At 43.5% G+C, this 18,903-nt stretch overlaps 1 protein-coding gene across 1 annotated transcript in view; it reads left to right on the top strand.

Moving 5' to 3' along the window:
• Positions 1-818: 818 nt before the first annotated feature.
• The window catches only part of TGM3 (transglutaminase 3), a 108,693-nt gene continuing 90,608 nt past the window's right edge, over positions 819-18,903 (top strand). Inside the window, exons 1-4 of the mRNA XM_057529708.1 lie at positions 819-839; positions 3,195-3,483; positions 3,859-4,100; positions 8,368-8,473. Coding sequence (XP_057385691.1) covers positions 819-839; positions 3,195-3,483; positions 3,859-4,100; positions 8,368-8,473 — 658 coding nt within the window. The remainder of the gene's footprint in view (positions 840-3,194; positions 3,484-3,858; positions 4,101-8,367; positions 8,474-18,903) is intronic.

Raw genomic sequence — 18,903 nt, 5'->3', positions numbered from 1 at the left:
CACAGAACCCTGGGTTTTCTTTGCAGCAGTTACCAGTCATTATAGTCAATAGTGTGATTGTTTAAAATGCATCTCTGTCACTGGACTGAGAGCTCTGGGAGGGCAGGGACCCCATGGAACTGTTCATCTCTGCATCCCCAATGCCCAGCCCAGGCATAGAGTAGGCACTCAATAAATGTTTACTGAATGAATAAACACCTTGTATTTGGCTGTTCCCTCCATCTGGAAGGCCTTTTTTATTCTCATCCAACTGGCAAATTGAGGCCAGCCAGGTCCTCTATCTTTCTGATTAGACTGTGAATTCCTTCACAGCAAGGTCCGTGTTCCCAGTGCCCAGTAAGGGCATGGTGGCACATGGTAAACCTGCCAAATGAAGCAAAACATGTTTACTTTGCTGTGTGTCCAAGTCCTGCATCATAGCCCTACTGATAGTTCTTGAGTCAAGAAGTAGATACCAGTTATCAATCTTCTGTCCAATTCACAATGACAATTACTGGTAGAAACAAATAATACAGAATAAAACTGACAATGATTAAGATGCACCTGCTGCAATCATTATTTTAAAAATACTCAGAGATGGATGGATAAAGAAGATGTGGTACATATATACAATGGAATATTACTCAGCCATAAAAAGGAATGAAATTGGGTCATTTGTAGAGATGTGGATGGACCTAGAGTCTGTCATACAGAGTGAAGTAAGTCAGAAACAAATATTGTATGTTAATGCATATATGTGGAATCTAGAAAAATGGTACAGATGAACCTATTTGCAGGGCAGGAATAGAGACGCAGACATAGAGAACGGACGTGTGGACATGGGGGCGGTGAAGGGGAGGGTAGGATGAATCGGGAGATTAGGTTTGATATAAATACACTACCATGTGTAAAATAGATAGCTAGTAGGAACCAGCTGTATAGCACAGGGAGCTCAGCTCGGTGCTCTGTAATGACCTAGATGGGTGGGATGGGGGTGGGGAGGGAGGTCCAAGACAGAGGGGATATATGTATACATATAGCTGATTCACTCCATTGTACAGCAGAAACTAACACAACATTGTAAAGCAATTATACTCCAATTAAAAAAAAAAAACTCAGAAGACTCATATCCTGAGGGTAACATTGAAAATTGCAGAAGCTGGGAAAAATCAGATCTGGTTGAAATAATCAATCTAACTAAAATAGTTGGTCCATGTGAAATTTGTTCCTTATTAAACATTTATGGAGGACTGCCACTGACAAATTTTAGACCTGAAAAATTCTACCATAGAAAATTGAACTTGCTAGTGGCAATGCCTTCTAGCCAAAGACCCCCAGGAATGCAGCTGTAATTGACCAAGTTGGGTTTATTACTTGTTGCAGCCAGTGAGAACACACACCACAGGGGAACTATGGAGTATCTCAGAAAAAGGGTTAGAAAGAAACTATTATAGGATTTGAGCTCTGGTTGGTTGATTTGGGGAGGGTCTATGAAAGTGGGGTTTGCTTTAGATTGGATGCTTTAAGAAAGCAGGTGCAATTCTGTGACTGGGTAACTCAATAAATCTGATCTCTAGGGAAGGTGAACTACAAGGAGGATAAAACTCTATTTTTTAAAAAAATTTTTATTGGGGTATAGTTGATTTACAATGTTGTGTTAGTTTCAGGTGTACAGCAAAGTCAATCTGTTATACATATATCCACTCTTTTTAGATTCTTTCCCCATATAGGCCATTACAGAGTATTGAGTAGAGTTCCCTGTGCTATACAGTAGGTCCTTATTAGTTATCATCTATTTTATATATAGTTGGGTGTATATGTCAATTCCAATCTTCCAATTTATCCCTCCCCCCCTTACCCCTGGTAACCATAAGTTTATTTTCTACATCTGTAACTCTATTTCTGTTTTGTAGATAAGTTCATTTGTACCCTTTTTTAGCTTCCATACATAAGCGATATCATATATTTGTCCTTCTCTGTCTGACTTACTTCACTCAGTAAAAACTATAATTGATAAAGAAGTCACAGTCACTCATTTTAGCCAAGAGAGGGGGATGTTTGGTATTTTGTGGGTGAGATAGTGACAAAGTTTATGTCTGTGCTTAGACAAAATTATGTGGTAGCCTAGCTCTGTCTCATTTAAGGATGCTGCCAGAGTAAGCTTGTCTGAGATTGGTATTCTGTGATATTGTTTATGTTCAGTAGGAGAATAACATGGCCAAGCTATGTCAAGCCAGCTTCTGAATGTCAAAGGCTGGTTTTTCGTTTTTGTTTTTGTTTTCAGTAAAATGATGCTGATGTAAGAAACTTCACGAGAGAAACTAAAGTAAAACGCTATATACAAATTACTAAATAAGTAAAATGTTTATTGTGAAGTCTACATGTAGAAGAATCACTCAGAGAAGATAATTTCCATAAAACAAAATGGGATTGGATACTGTTTGACTACATTGCGTTAAAAAAAAACTGATAAAAGAATTAAGTTGGCTTAATGCCTATTGGCTCTGGAAAAATTCTTTCGCAGCAGTTTATCACTATTGATATAACCCCAATTAAAAAGTATTGGATTCCAGTTTTGTTGGGGGTGTTAATTTGCTAGGGTCTTTGGAGAGCAATTTGGCTATATCCATGAAAATTGCATTTGGCTTTTGACACAGCAATTTTACTTTTGGAAATTTATTCTACAGAGAAAACTGCACATGTACACAGAGGTATAGTCAAAGGTATTACTACAGCATTGTTTGCAGTAATAAAAGATTGGAATAAAAATGTCTTCCAGTAGGGGACTGGTTAATACTTTCATAGCACATTCATGCCACTGAAAACTACGCGGCCTCTAAAAGGTCAGGCGGTCCCGCAGCGACAGGCATCAGTTCACCCTCTTGCACCCTCACCCCGCGATGAGAAGCCAAGAGGCCCCGGGAAGCGTGTCCATTCCCCAAAGCAGCTCTCCACCTCACAGTCCTGAGAGTCTTGCTGCGGCTGTGGTCGCCGTCTACTACCCATAGCAGGGAAGTGGGGGAAGCGGGGAGCGGCCCTCGAGTCACTTGTGACCCGAAGCGCCTCCGCTGCCCGCATCACCATGGCAACCGGGGACTACCCCGCACTGATGGAGGGAAAAGGAGGACCGGAGCTGAGAGGCTTCGCCCCAACCACCCCTGCAATCCGGAGAGCCAGGGAGTCTCTGCGTCCCTCAGCTCCCGCTCTTCTTGCAGAGCAGTGACTGCAGCCCCGCGGCGGGAGCCGCAAGGTGCTCCCCCGACTACCGGGAGACGAGAGTGCCTGTACCAGGGTGGAGGAATCCGGACCTCCGCCTCCAGATCCAGGGTGCTCGCAGGCCCCCACCGGACCCAGCCCCTTGCGACTCGTCTCCCTGGCTCCTCATCACCATGGCAACCCGGGGGCGCTCGGGCAACTTTCGGGTCCTGGGCGCGCGCCTACTGCCCCGGGACCCCGCCTCTTCTGGCTCTTCTTGGCTGCGCCGCATCACCGTGGCAACTTGGGGTAGAAAGCTAAGGGCTTGCGCGGGGTCCAGGGTAGGCAGCTGGGCAGTGGCCTGACGTCCCAGGGAAAGGGAAGGAGAGAGTGGCAGACAGGAGGTGTGGGAAGGGAAGTGAGGGCGAAGAGAAGAGTGCAGAAACTTCAGGGAAGTCAAGGTCCTTTTTCTCTGGGTATGTGGAGCGGCGGGGGGCGGGGGTGGCAGTCCGGGTGTGGTGGTCCCGGCTGCGAGGGGGACGGGACCGGGGCCGGGCAGCTGTGCGCTCTCTGCTCCAGGCCGGGTTCTCCCGGGAGGACCTAGGTGGGCGGGGCCTGGGCTCCGGGGCAGGCCGGCGGCAGGGGGCAATAGCGGTTCTCCGTGCGCCGAACATCCCGGCGCAGAAATCTCCGGGTTGGGGCGCGGCGATCTGGAGAGGCCGAGGGTCCTCCTCACACTCAGATCTGACCCCGGCGCGGACCAGGTTGAAGATTCCATCGTGACGCTCCGTATCCTGCAGCGAACAGGTCTCTGCCCAGCGCTTGGTCCCCCTCGCGCCCAGGCTGTATCAGCTGTCCCGCTCTGCACGCTGCGGCTTACCTACGTGGTTAAAAACACGCGCTCTGAGCTGAGACTGCTAGGACTGGTAACCCTCCCCAGCCCCAGGCTCTTCATCTGCAAGTGGTGGTAATGATAGTAATTATCTTAGGGTTGCTTTGAGTGTTAAACGAGATAACACTTGGGACTTGTACAGTTTCTGGACTCAGTTTCTGGCACACAGCAAGTGCTCGGTAAATGCTACTTATTCGGTGACCTTGGGTAAGTTACTCTCTGTACTTAACCTTACCTCATTGAAAAAATGCAGACAGTAATAGTACCCACCTAACACAGTTGTGAGGATTATAAGAGTGAATATTTGTCAAGTCCCTAGAATAGTGTCAGGCACATAGTACGTGCTATATAAATACTCTCCATTATTACCATGATTATAGTATTGTTATCACTATAATCATCTGTTCACCCGTGGTTGCTTATAAATTGGAATCTGTTTGTCCTGCTACCACAATGATTTTTAGCTTCTGGCTAGATTACAGATATATTTGCCCACATTTCTCCTTTTCCCCTCTCAAAGTTTTTCAGCCTTTCACATGGTGAGAAGGGGCAGTGTGATGTCCTTAAAAGATCACTGGGCTGTGAACCAGTTGGATTTTGGTGTTTGTTATGCTCTTGGTTCTTTGTGCGACCTTGGGCAGATCACTGACAGTTTCCTCATCTATCTTTGGGGCTCTTTCAACACGGGCACCTGGTATTATTTATACATGTTTAGCCTTTCCTAGTAATATATTCAGTAAACATTAATTAGCACTGTGTGTCAGCGAGTCTGTAGAGCAGTAGAATAGAAAGTAGCAAGTGCTGTGAGGAAGTTACAGATGAGATACTGTGGGCATTGTGAGGAAGGGGAGTAAATCTCTCAATTTATACTTTGTATTTCTAATAGAAATGCCAAGAAGTTTGGGGTAAAATGAGGATGGTTCCATCCCTCCACCCAATAAAAAGTCTAGGACATAAGACCCCCATCCCCCATCTCTGTTGGGAGCTGTGCAGCTAAATGCATTCCTGCCCACCACTCTAATCTGGCCACTGCTACGGATTCCCAGACTTGGACTCCTGGGCTGACCTCCTCTGCCAGCTGGAGCAGGAGCATCTGGTAATAGTATTTTTCTTCTTTTGTTTTCAGAAATCCTCTCTTAACTCACCTTAAATGTTAACCCACTAGGTCAAATGGTAAATAAGCCATGTTTCATGGAGGTCACAGAGAATTGGCTTTGAAAGTCAGAGGGGATTTGAGCCCCATGTGACCTTGGGTAAGTCTCTGAGCCTCAATTTCCTCATCTTTGAAACAAGGATACCCATATGAGATACTGCACCTAAAGGGTCCAGCAGTACCTGGTACAGAGCAAATCCTCAAAAAATGTTAGCTGCTCTTTTCATCACCATCATCATTGTTATTATATTGTTAGCTTACAAAAGGCAGGACAATCTTTTATAGCCTTTTTCCTCTCCTTATTGCCTAGCACGTAGTAGGGGCCTAGCAAATGTTTGTGGAATGAATGAGTGAATCCACGCAGGAAACTTTAGTAACAGTTGATTTCACATTGCTCTGACTACTAGCAATTAACATTTGTTGAACATGTGTTCCAGGAACTGTATTACGTCCCATTACCTCGTTTAATAGTCAAGTTCAATGACCTTGTCTAGCCTTCTAGTTTGATTTCTGAAGCATTGGTGTCATTGATTCACAGCCCAGAAGCTGACAGTGACATCTGCTGCAGATTTCTGTATAATTTTCATAATGAGGTTGACAAGAGCATTATTTCTGTGACGTAGGCTCTGCTAAGAGTCTGCTGTCATGCTGACGTCAGGCCCTGTGTTCTCATCTCCCCAAGGGTGAGCTGGCTTCTTTGATGCAATTTCCTCATCCCTTAGTGGATTGCTTGACGTTACACTCCTGAGACAGCGGGACTCAATGAGAGTTTATCGCTGCAGCCCTTCAGCTGCACGGGCCCCCATTTACCAGGACAACACCACATGGCATCAGGTTTCTCCTTCTACCTCTGTGGCCGCTTTCAGAGCAGTGCAGCAGCCCCAGGGAAGGTCTTTCTGCTCCTGATCCTCTCACTGTATTTGACTTTTGGGTTAGAGAATCCTTTAGGAATCACCTAATCTAGTGCTAAAAGCACTCTGTGGGGGTTTTGGGTTTCAAAGGGCCCCTTCCCCCCACCAGGAGCTGCTATTTTGGGGAGAAGAACTACCCAAACAGGCAGAGCTTGGGGCATCCTACCTCTGATTCAACCAGAGTGAGCTCTGTGACATCTTTGGAATATTGAGGAACAAGTCTCTTCTCATTATGCAGTAGAACCTTTAATAGCAAGTCAGCCCAGTCATCAGAGGCTTTGAGCAGGATATTTATGCATTTAGCTGTTCATTCACCTCATTCTCAGACTCTCTATGAGGGTGTTGGGGACTCATCAGTGAACAGAAGAAGCTCCTGCCATCAGGTAGCTTATATTCTAGTGGGAGGAGACAGACAATAAAATATGTGCCATGGAGAGCCTCTCCGAGGAGAGGAATTGTGAGCATAGACCTGAAGGAAGTGAAGATGGATAAATGGTGAAAGAATGTTCTGAGCAGAGGGGTGGCCGTGCGAAGTCGCTGAGGTGGGAGACCAGAGTGGCTGGCGAGGAGGGAATGATGGAGCCAGTGGAGGGAGCAGGGAGGGGTGGAGTCTGCTCTAGGACCCTAGAGAGTGTGGAAAGGACTTTAGATTTTCATTCTAAGGGAGACAGGAAGACACTGAAGGAGTGAGAGCGGTGGGGTGACATCACCTGACGGATAGGACCATTCCGGTGACTGGGGAGTGAATAGATTTTCGGGAGGAGACCAGTTAGGAGTCTTTTCCAAGAGCCCAGGTGTGAGGTGACGATAGCTTGGACTGGGGCGGTGGAGAGAAAAGGTGAGAGGCACTGGATTTGGGATGCATTTGGGAAGGTAGAGCTTAAAAGTTCTGCTAATAGTTCCATGTCTGGTGGGAGAGAACGAGGAATCAAGAATGACTCCAAGGCTTGGGCCTGAGCACCTGGGTGAAAGGTGTCATTTACTGAAGAGGAGGGGCGACGACAGACGTTGGTCACAGTTTGCCTATTCAGCTGCTCTCATGGTGGAAGAGGAGTGATGTTAGAAGGTCTGAGACCAGAAGTGGGTGTTAACTGAGGTTTTTTTTCCCATAATCGTGATTTTCCTGAGGGCACACAAGCTGGATCTAGAAGCTGGGTCAACTGATCCCCAGTGCTGAGGCTGTTAGTGTCAACACACTGTCACTTCTGTTGGCTCCACTTCAGGTCCAGCGGCTATGACCAGAGGCAGCAGGCCACCTGCGGTGCGTTCTGATGCTTGGATGGCTGGTGCTGTGAAGAGTTCAGGTGTGCAGATTAGCAAGTGGGCTTTTCTTTTCTCCCAGCGGCGTACCTGAAGGAGAATCAGGCAAACCACAGTACATTCAGGAGAGGGTGTTCAGAACGGCCAGGGCACTGAACACGGCACCCTGACCTGGGACAGCCCAGAGAACCAGCATGTTTGCCTGGAGACGAGTCAGTGGGGCTTGAGTGTTTCCTCCGAGAGTGTGCTTCCGGCTACTGTGTTTGCTGGTTCCAATTATATGTAGTTTATGGTTTTCATTATTTAAAGTATTATTCATTAATTACAGTATAATCCTTCTGCTCTTGTTGGTTTGACCGCTTCCCCCTGGATGGGAGGCGTGTGAGCCTGAGGTGAGGTCTGCATGCCGGTCACTACAGCTGTACCAGCATCTAACTGATGTGTGTCCCCAGTCCGAGAGTTGGCACAGCCTTGGGGCTCTAAAGTTTTAAACTGGGTTTTTTTGAGGTCTCAACCTAGAAGGAGATGAGCTCGTTCCCATATGGGCCTGAGATAAGGTGGGGGCCTCGCCGGAGCTGGAGGGGAGTCGAGGGAGAAGAGAGTGGGATGCGGGCGGAGGCTGACACGGCCACGGAGGCCGCACTCGGGCCGGCTGCAGGCAGAGGACCGTCCTTTGGAAGCTTCGCTATCAGCTGGGAACATGGACAAGTGACACCGCCTCAGGTGTCTTTAACAATAACAAGCAGGGTTTGGGGACGAAAGACGTGGGTCGGGTGGTTGCTGACACCGGCTCCGCTGCTGATCTCAGGACTCGGGCCCACGGGGCCTCTCTCCCTCTTCCTCAGCGGGTTGGCATTTATTCTCATGGCCACAAATCATCCGCCCTCGTTCCTGGCGTCCAACCTTCATTCGAAGCAGCAAGAAATGGAATAGGAGGTAAAAGGGCAGAGCCAGCTGGGTCTGTCTCTTTTTATCAGGAAAGCAAAAGCTTTCTCGGAACCCCATCTTCCCCCAACCCCAGCAGCCCCCCGTTGGCCAAAACCATGTCCCACGACTCCCCCCACACGAGAGAGAGGCTGGAAGGTGAGTGTTTCGCTTTGCAGCCTTTCCTGTAAAGGCAGATGAGGGAGACGGGGGTAGGGCAGCGCTGCCCAGGGGAACTCGAACTCGAGCCAGGTATGTAATTTTAAATGATCCAGTAGCACACTTTTTAAAAGGTGTTTAAAAAAAACCCAGCTGAAATGAATGTTTAAAATATGTTTTATTTAATTCACTATATCCCCAAATCATTTTAGCATGTAATCAATATACAAATTATTAATGAGAGAATTTGGACTTTTTTTTTTTTTTTGTATGAAGTCTTCCAAACCTGGTGTATTTAGCACATCTCGTTTTGGACCAGCCACCCTTCAGGGCTCAGTAGCACACGTGACCAGGTACCACAGGTGTGGATAGCGTGCTGAGTGAGCAGACCAACAGTGCTTGCCATAACTGTTTTGTTCCTACTAGTCTTTTCTATAATTGTTTTCCTTTTAATTCTCTCAGTTGAATTTGGAAAATGCCACCTTGTCTTGGCCTGCTAAAGAGAAAAATGAAAAGAGGATTTTGGTTTGTGTTAGAACGAAAGTAATACAAAAGGAGGGAGGTGCAAGTCAGACTTTGAGAACCATAGGGACGGGGTCGTTGATGGTGGGAGGAAAGGGACAACAAGAGGTGGGCTGACAGCCGTAGTGATAAAGGTAAAGTTCTTGTCAAAATCAAAACTTAACTTGAGTATTTTCTGATTATAGAAGTAAACATTTTGTAAACTGTTAAAGAATTTCAATCTAAAATGGAGCCAGAAGATATAAAATGTAAAATCTCACACATGTGCCCTCAGGAAAACAAAACCTAAGGACCAAGAGACTGATTTCCTGTAAATGCCTGATTACAGAAAATTGATAATATTGGCATTTTCTTAAATGATAGGCACTTGGTCAGGGGTTGCCTCATATCAACCATGGGAAGTTTTGCTTATGGTTTCCAGAGGCATGAATAATGACCCAGGTCGGGTCGGTCTCAAAAAACAAGCTGAACTGAGCTTTGTATGGCTGTACTGGTTTTGTCTGCTCAGGGAATATTCAAGCTGGTCTCTGTTTAACTGATTCTAAGTGAACTCTCCTTTCTTTTCTTTCCTGCCCATAAATAAAGCCTGCCCCCAACCCTCAGCACCTGTAGCTTGCTATGGTCTGTGTCCTGAATTGCATTTCCTCTGCTATTCCTGCAAGAGCTCATCTTTTTGACAACTTTGAGCTTGGCTCAGCTTAACTCTTTATTTAGGCTGACAAGACTATGAGGAAAACAAAAGTGCCAAAAATAAAAGGTACTATAATGCTAGAGATAATCCCTGTTAATGGTATATTTTATTTTATTAATTTTTTATGCTTATATATGCATGCATACTTACATTTATATTATCTTCTCAAGACTTTGTACTAACTGGGACTGCTGATGATTGAAAGAGAGTGCTCATTTCATGAGTAAGAACTTTTGTGGTCTCAACTCTTTTTTCCTAATACTGAGCATGAATTATAACAGCTTCTAAAAAGAGTGAGTCCCTTTCTCTTGCCCCATAGTTGGACATCACTGAGCTAGATTATTTGGTGGAGGAAACACTGTGGAAAGAAGTACTGCCTGGGGCCAGAGCTGGTATAAATGACCTTTACGACTTCTTCCAACCTTAATGATCTATGTATGATGCTTATCTCCTTCTGACCAGTTGTCCATATGAAGTTTCTGTGCTGATTCTGAAATGTGGTCCATACTGCTTGTCTGTGCTCTCAGGAGGCAGGGATATGGTGATCTCCTCAAGGGCTTTTCTCAAAGTATGAATCCTTTTGAGGTAGAAGCAGTTCTCCCAGAGGATAGAAATTGTATCCTAAAATCAGCATTGTGTTGGTCAGCTCTTAAATATCTTTGCTGATCTTCTGGCTAGTAGTTCTGTTAGTTGCTGAGAAGGGGTGTTAAAGTCCTCAACCGTAACTGTGGATTTTTCTATTTCTTCTTTCAGCTCTCTCAGTTTTTGCTTCTGTATCTTGATGCCCTGTTGTTTGGTGCATAGACATTTAGGGTTATTATGTCTTGGTGGATTGATTCTTTTATCAGTATGTAATGTCTCTCTTTTTCTCTAGTGATGTTCTTTGCTCAGAAGTTTATCTTATCAGATATTAATATAGCTACTCCTGCTTTTTTTATTTTTAATGTTTGCATGGTGTATCTTTTTACATTCTACTTATGGTTAAACTACCTATGTTTTGAATTTGAAGTGAGATTCTTGTAAGCAGCATATATTTTTATCATTTTTTTAAAAAAATCCATTCTGCTGATTTCTGTCTTTTGATTGATGTGTTTAGACCATTTATGTGTAAGATAATTATCGATATGCTAGAGCTTTGGTCTACCATTTTATTATTCATTTTCTATTTGATTCCTCTGATTATCATTTCTCTGTTTCTCTTTTCTTGACTTCCTGTGAGTTTTTTGAACATTTTTTAGAATTTCATCTTGATTTATTTATAGTGTTTTTGAGTGTATGTCTTGGTATAGTTTTCTTAGTGCTTGCCGTCGGTGTTACATTATGCATATGTGACTTTACCACTTCAAGTAAAGTGTAGAAACCTTACTTTCGTTTAGGTCCCTTTACTTTCCCTGTTTTTAAGTACCATGTACATGGGTATCAGATAGTGTCTTATATTTGTTTCAATCATCAAATATCCTTATAAATGTCATGAAGAGAATATTCTATTGTATGTAACCATATATCTGTTTTATCCATTCTTCCTTCTTCTTTCCCGATGCTCCAAGATTCCTTCTTTTATCATTTCATTTCTACTTGAAGAGCATCCTATAGCAGTCTTTAAGGGTAGGTCTGCCAGTGTCAAATTCTGTTAGCTTTTCTTTGACTGAGGATGACTTTATTTCCCCTTTATTCATGAAGGATAATTTTGCTGGGCATGGAATTCACTGTTGACAGCTTTTCTTTTAGCACTTGAAAAAATGTGGTGCAATTTTCAGCTGGCGTCTGTGGATTCCGATGAGAAATGTGTCATTCAAATTGGTGTTCCCCTATAGGTAATGTGTTGTTCCTCCCTGGCTGCATTCAAAATTTTGTGTTTGTCTTTAGTTCTTAAAAGTTTAATTATCATGTGTCTTAGCGTAGATTTCTTTAGATTTATCCTCCGGATTCATTCAGCTTCTTGAATCTGTAGGTTGTGTCTATAAAATTTGGAAAATTTTTCTTTTCAGCTATCATTTTTTTGGATACTCTTTTAACTCCTATCTTTCTGGGACTCCAGTGATTAATGTTGGCTTTTTTGTTATTATCCAACCAGAGCCTGAGGCTCTGTTCACTTTTTTTTTTTCTGTCTGTTTTTTCTCTGTTCAACTGCTTAAATTCTTTTGGTCTGTCCTCAAGTTCACTGATTCTATCCTGTCATCTCCTCTCTAATATTGAGACCAGCCAGCAAGATTTTTATTTTTGTTATTGCATTTTTCAGTTGGTTTTTGCATTTTGCATTTTCATTGGTTCTTTTTTATGATTTCTTTTTTTGCTGAGAATTTCTATTTTTTCATTTGTTTCAAGAGGATTTGTAATTGGTTGTTGAAGCATTTTTATGACAGCTGCTTTAAAATCCTTGTCAGGTAATTCCAACATTAATTTATCTTGATTGGTATCAGTTGATTGATTGTCTTTTCTCATTCAAGTTGTGATTTTCTTGGTCCTTGGTGTGATGGATTTTTAAAAAAATTATTTCCTGGACATATTGTCTATTATGTTGGGATACTTGAGTAGCATACTTGAGGTCCTATTTAAATTTTTTTATTTTAGCAGGCATTCGCTGTGCTTAGGTTTAGCACACAGGTCCTGGTCTACTTTGGTGGGCTGTGGTTTCAGTGGCAGTTTAATTTTCAGAGCCTTTGCAGTGTTATTTGGGTCTGCTTGGTTTATCTGATGCTTGATGTTTATCTGTTCCCATAAGCCTCTGCTGGTGCTGCCTATGGGGGAAGAAGGGGTTTCCCCAGACTGGGGCCACTGGGTGTCTCTCAGTTGGGGAGGGGACAACGCCCATGGGGACAAAGAGGCTTCTTAGGCCAGGAACTTGCTATGGCAGAATCCCTCATGTCAATATCACCTGGCTACCCCCATCTTTGGGTGGGGGAATGGAGTTTCAAGCCCATGAGGACAAAGATGCTTCCTGGGCCAGGCTGCCTGTGGTGTTAGAGTCCCTCCTGCCAGTACCACCCACCACCACAGTATCCCCTTGACGGGCTTGGAAGAAGTCTGAGGCCCAGTGGAGAAGTGGAGCACTTCCCCCAGCTGCACTTTTTGTTCAGCAAGGCTCCCAATCTGTTCCACTTGCTAGTACTGCTGGGCTCCCCTAGTGCTGACGGAGGGATTCTTGCTAGATCTGAGGAAGGAGTGAGCTTACCTGGGCTGCCTTCTGTGGCTCAGTTGGGGGTTAGAAATGCTCAGCCTAGGGAGCCTTCCATTTGGTGGGGGGACATAAAACAAGAACTCTTCAGTTACTTCTTGTACGAGCACCTTGGCCTCCTCCCCGCTTTCCTTCTTCCCTTGCTCCTTGTGCAGTAATTGCTTGTTGAGTGACCCTCACAGGTGACCTGGTATTGTGCCTGGCACTTTACCTGGCTCTGAAGTGCTCTGAAATTGTACCCTTGTGTGATGACTTTGAGAGTAAAGCCCCACTAGCCTTTTCAGAACACATGGCTAATGGTTGTATCATGTTCAATTACAAGCCTGTGTTTGATGGCTGGACAGGTCCCTCTTAGCAGGTGCCAAGAAGGGGGTGGGGAGGAAGGAATGGAAAGTTCTTCCTCATTGTTCCTTAGGTTCACAAAGGTTCTGGGCTGCCCTCTAAGTAGAATTTCTTTTTCCTCCCTAATGTGACTATATCATAAGAGCCAGGAGGTTTAACATACTTTGAGTTCTTATGGATACAATTATATCAGACATCTTGCAAGTTTCCTGCCATCATTTTTGGCATATTTTTTTATCTCCAATAAAAGGTCTAGTTGTCCATTATTAACACAGGGCTTCCTTCCTTTAAAATATTTATTCGCAATATTTATTTAATTCATATTTTGGTTTTGATTTTGTTAAAGGGCTGTGACAAAATAGGTGTCCTCCACCCAGCATGGCCTTATCTGTTGGTGTGAATCCTACCTTCCTTCTCGCCCAGCTTGCTGATTACTCCACCTGTGAAGCCTTCCTCACTCTCCTGCCCAGTGTCCTTGCCTTCTTCACCATGACATCTGAACCGGGAAGTTATATACCGTTTTGTTCTCTCTCCTGCAAGGGCATTTTACTCTCGCTTAGTGTTTTGTTTAAACCCATTTAGAATAAAATCCAAAATCTTTTCATGTTCTAAAGGGCCTACAGGATGCCACTACCCTGTAATCCCCTCCCCCCCAACCCCCCACCCCCACTCCTCCCTCCTCCCTCCTTCCCTCTGCCTCAGCCATGCTGCCCTTCCTTATCCTCACAATGTCAAACACACACACTGTTGAATCCCAGCTTCTAGAACCATGCCTGGTGCAAGAAGCACTCAGTGAGGATCTATTGAGTGCATTAATTAATGGATTTAAATAAAATTTACTATCTTGCCATCAGAAATGTAGTGTGTTTATTTTAGAACTTTAGGAAATACAAAATGGTGGGAAAACCCTTACATAATTTCATATTTGAGAGGAAAAACATAATTTACACTCTTTTTTAAGAATATTTCTTCCCAGTCCTTTTACTATTTATAGTATTTTGGTTGGTTTGTTTTATATGGTTATAATCATAATATATTTTGTGTAGAATTTGATCTTTTTATGTGTGTATGCCTTGCTTTTTCTGTTATATTTATTTATACTGCTTCTTATTTCAAAAATGATTTGAGGCCCTATGAGGTATGTAAGTACAGTATTTCGTTCTATTGCCCTCAGCATGCAAGCCTGTGCTTTACCCCTGCTATGTGCTTGTGGAAACTTGCTTTCCAGTGGAGAGCAGATGCACACTGTATCTGACTCCAGGAAGCAGCCAGGACCTCCCAGCTGTGCCCTCCGCATAGTGCCTTTGAAAATGAGTTTGTCTCTGGTCCTTTGTATCCATCTGAATTTGTCTCTCCTTTCTGGAGAAGGAGTGGCCTCCCTCTAGACCAGATTAGACTCATTCCCTCCTGCAGATGTGTATCACCAAAGGTGCTGTTTGCATGTGAAGCATGCTAAATCCCAGCCCAACAACTGGAAGTATCTGCGCCTCCTTCCCTCCCAAGCCCTAGAGGCATACACTCCGGACCAGACAAAACTGCCATCACCCTCCACCCTACCAAGGGCCAGCATTCCGTGGCTGGGAGGTTGCAAACAGGATGACGTGTGTAGGTTTCTCAGAAGCCAGGGCCCTAAAGTAGCGCTTATAGTTACTGGTATAAGTGTTTACACCACACTCCCTCTGCCACAGGGTCATTACACAGGTTGTTCTCTGCACATACATACACACACACACACACACACATCCCTACCTGCCCCAACCTACTCCCCCATCAGATCCCAGCTCTGATGTGATTTCCTCAGGGAAGCCTTCCCCGCACCCTGGGTTCATCATGTGACCTATTAAATGGCCTCCTAGCAAAACACTGTATATCCGTCTTTCTTGCACTCATTATAGTTTATAGTTAGGCATGCTTTTGTATGTCTTTGTCCCCCCACTAGACTGAAAGCTCAATGAGAGTAGGGACCATGTTTACTCTTGTTCACTGTCTCCAGTGCTTAGCACGGTAGTGCTCAATAAAGATTTTCCAATGAACGAATGAGTGAATGAGTCATGAACGTTTGCGTTGAGGCAGTGAAGAGTATTGCTTAAGAGAGTAAGCTTTGGAGCCAGATATCTAAGTCAAACCAGCTATGTGACCACATTTCGGTGCCACCGTTTCCCTGTCTGTAAAATGGAACTGATAATACCACTTCTCTGGTGGGGTGCGGTGCGGGTCAGATGAGGGCCTCAGTGTAAAGACTTCAAGCAAAGCCAGACTCACAGTGAGTCCTCGATATCTGTTAGCTATTATCATGACTACTATTTTCTACTCTTTTGGCCAATACAAGCATTGCTGTAATGAATATTCTTTTACATATGTCTTGATATACTTTTTATGAGCACTGCAATAGTTGAGATTCCTAGAAGTTGAATTGTTGCATCAGAAGGTTAATTTATTTGAAATTAATTTTGGTGAACAGATTAAGGGAGAGATCAATTTTGCACTTTTCCAAATGGAGACTTGTGAGAGGCCAAGGCCCCCGTTAGTTTCTGGGTCAGCGGGAATTAGACATTCCGACGTGGAGTCAGTGAGGGCAAGCGATTACTTAACTCGGGTGAAGGGTACCTTGACGGAAAGTTTTCACAGTTCCTCACGACCCACCTTCTCTCTCTGAGGCTCACATAGGGTGGCAGAGGTTAGGATTAGGGGAATCTTTTGTATCTCCTCTGCTCGAGTTTTTATTCCCAATATAGTGGGAAGTCATGTTATTAATACAATAGCTCCCAACTCTACCCTACACAGCAGTGTAACTACTCTGTACCTGCCAATCTAGACTCCAAGACTAGATGTCTTGATGTCTGGGTTCTTGTTCTCACATTAGCTGTGTCATAGACCTAAGACTTTTCAGTTTGACACGAGGGCTTTCCCTGCAGTGGAGAAGCTTTCTGGCCTAGAGCCGCCCAAGCAGCAGGCCAGCCGTGGCCTCTCACACTGGTCAGCTGTCCCAACATCATTTACAAATTTCTTATAAATATAAGGGTCTATTTCTGAACTCTCTTCTGCTCCTCTAATTCTATAGATGTTGCTTTATTCCACCCTCATTGTTCCTATTTTTAAAAAACTCTTGGCTATAGTCTCATCCGAGAAAACCTGAGAATCAGGTTGTCCAAATTGTGCCCCTACCCCCTGCAAAAGTACCGGTTTACATGCACTACACACATGCCCACTAACGCATACGTGTATACATTCTCAAACACACTTGCTTCCACTAGAAATTTCACTGGAATTTTATTGAACCTATGGAATAATTTGAAGGGGATTGATTTCTTTTCAATGCCAAGTCTTCCCATCCTGGTACATGGAATATTGTTCCTTTTATTCATATCTTTTTTGTTCTTCAGTAGAATTTTATAGTTCCTGTATACTGGTATCACACATTTTGTGTTCCTCGTTGCCATTGTCAGTAGGGCCTTATTTATTATATTTATATTATATTATAAAATGAATATATTTATTTTTATATCATATAATTGCTATACTTTTGGTTATTACTGGATATAGGAACAACATCTTTTACTTTTGCTACTCATGGTAAGAGGTGAGCTGAGACTCTGAGGCAGATGGCAAAGCTGATTTGGTTGCCATGTAACAGGCAGAACGCTAAATCAGACATGGCAAACAACTCCCAGGCAGGGCCTAGAATAACCTGGGAGTTGTTCAATGGCGTGGAGTACCCAATGGCCAATAACATCTTTACTTGGTTTGGTTGCCACATAGAATTGCATATAGGTTTAGCTTTTACCTCATAATTACTATCCTGAGCAATCTGGATATAATTTAAAGTAGCCAAGGGAAGGTGACATTAAAGTATCTCTTTAGATGATCCACTTTTATCTGGTTTTGAAGGTTTGGTTTTCTCAGAGTGCCTTCCTTACAGCACGTAGCACCCATTTTGCACTGATGATTAGGTTCGCCTAGGGGATTATAGTTACTCAGAATATCTTTTGACCTTCAGTCTTTAGTCTTTGTTAACAAGGTAAGATTCTGTCCTGCTTGTTTATTTATCTATCTATTTATAGTATAACCATTTTATTGGGATGTAATTGACATACCATACAGTATACCCAGTTAAAGTGTACAGTTCAGTGTTTTTTCAGCATTTCACCAAGTTGAACAACCATCACCACAATCAATTTTAGAACATTTTCATCACGCTATAGGGAAATCGTGTACTATGAGCAGTCACTCCCATTTCCCTCCAACCTTCCTCAGCCCTAGGCAACTACTAATCTACTTTCTGGCACTATAAATTTGCCTATTCTGCACGTTTCATATAAAAGGAATCATACAATATGTGATCTTAGGTGACTGGCTTCTTTCACATAGTGTATCATTTTCAAGGCTCATCCATGTTTTAGCATCCACCAGTATTTCATTCCTTTTTATTGCCAAATAACATCCCACTAATGGACATACCACATCTTATTTATCCATTCATGAGTTCATGGACATCTGGGTTATTTCTGGGTTTTGGCTATTCTGAATAATGGTGCTATGACTATTCATACAATTTTTGTGTGGACATATGTTTTCATTTCTCTTGGATATATACCTAGGAATGAAATTGCTTGATCATGTATATGATAAATCTATGTTTAACCGTTTAAGAAACTGCCAAACTGTTTTCCACAGCAACTCCACCATTCTACGTTCCCACCAGCAGTGTTTGAGGGTTCCAAATTCTCCACCCTTGCCAACACTTGTTATTATCTGTCTTTTAGATTATAGCCATCCTACAATGGTAGGTGTGATGGTATCTCATTATGGTTTTGATTGGCATTTCCCTGATGTCTAAACCTATACTGTGTCTTGAATCTGATATTTAAATGCCCTCTTTTGCCTCTCCTCGGAGCTACTCTGGCTGGATAAATGATGGGATTTCATACTTACTTTCTGCCCCCCCCCGCCCCCCCACCGCCGATCCCAGAAACCCACACAACTGGACAATGTGCTATATGGCCACTGTTATTCCAGCAGAAAGAGTGGGACTTTATTAGACCCTCAGGAGGAAAGAAGCATCTAGAATGAATGTGGCTCATGAAAGAAGAAAAGTGGTTATTTAGCTATCTCAATCAACCATAAAATCTTTGTTACAGGTAATACAAAACTCAGAGCTAAATCAGGAAAGAAACTTTTTTCTAGTAGCTCTTATTAATTATTAACTCTTAGTGTCTCAACTGAAGAAAAATGTAATGTGTCCTATCTGCTGTGAAAATGCTGCCTGTAGTCTGGAAAGTGCTCTATAAACACCTGCTAATTGACTAAGAGAGTCGTGAGGAGGAAGCACCAAGACTGGATTTGAGACAAAGATTGCTGAACCAGGGGTCAGAGGACCCACGGGACTCAGATGTCAGAGAATAATCCGTAAGGGAAAAGAAGAGGGAAGACAAATAGGGAGTTAATAAAAGATGAGGGAGAAATGGGAAAAAAGTCAATACTTTTGTCTGCATGGGGGCCTCTAAAACCTGAGTTTAAGGAGACTTGGAGAAAGTCTTCGCTGTGGCAAATGATATAATAACAGCCACCTTTTATTCCAGGTTTGCTATGTACGGGTGCACAGCTAAACCTGTCACATGGATTATTATATTTGCTCCTATTTTACAGGTGAGAAAAACGAGGCCCAGCGAAATTATGGAACCTGTCCAAAGTCCACTGGTG

The sequence above is a fragment of the Balaenoptera acutorostrata genome, chromosome 15 (assembly GCF_949987535.1).
Source record: "Balaenoptera acutorostrata chromosome 15, mBalAcu1.1, whole genome shotgun sequence".
Lineage (NCBI taxonomy): Eukaryota > Metazoa > Chordata > Mammalia > Artiodactyla > Balaenopteridae > Balaenoptera > Balaenoptera acutorostrata.
Note: the sequence above shows the minus strand (reverse complement) of the source record. Positions and strands in the feature narration are given on the sequence as shown.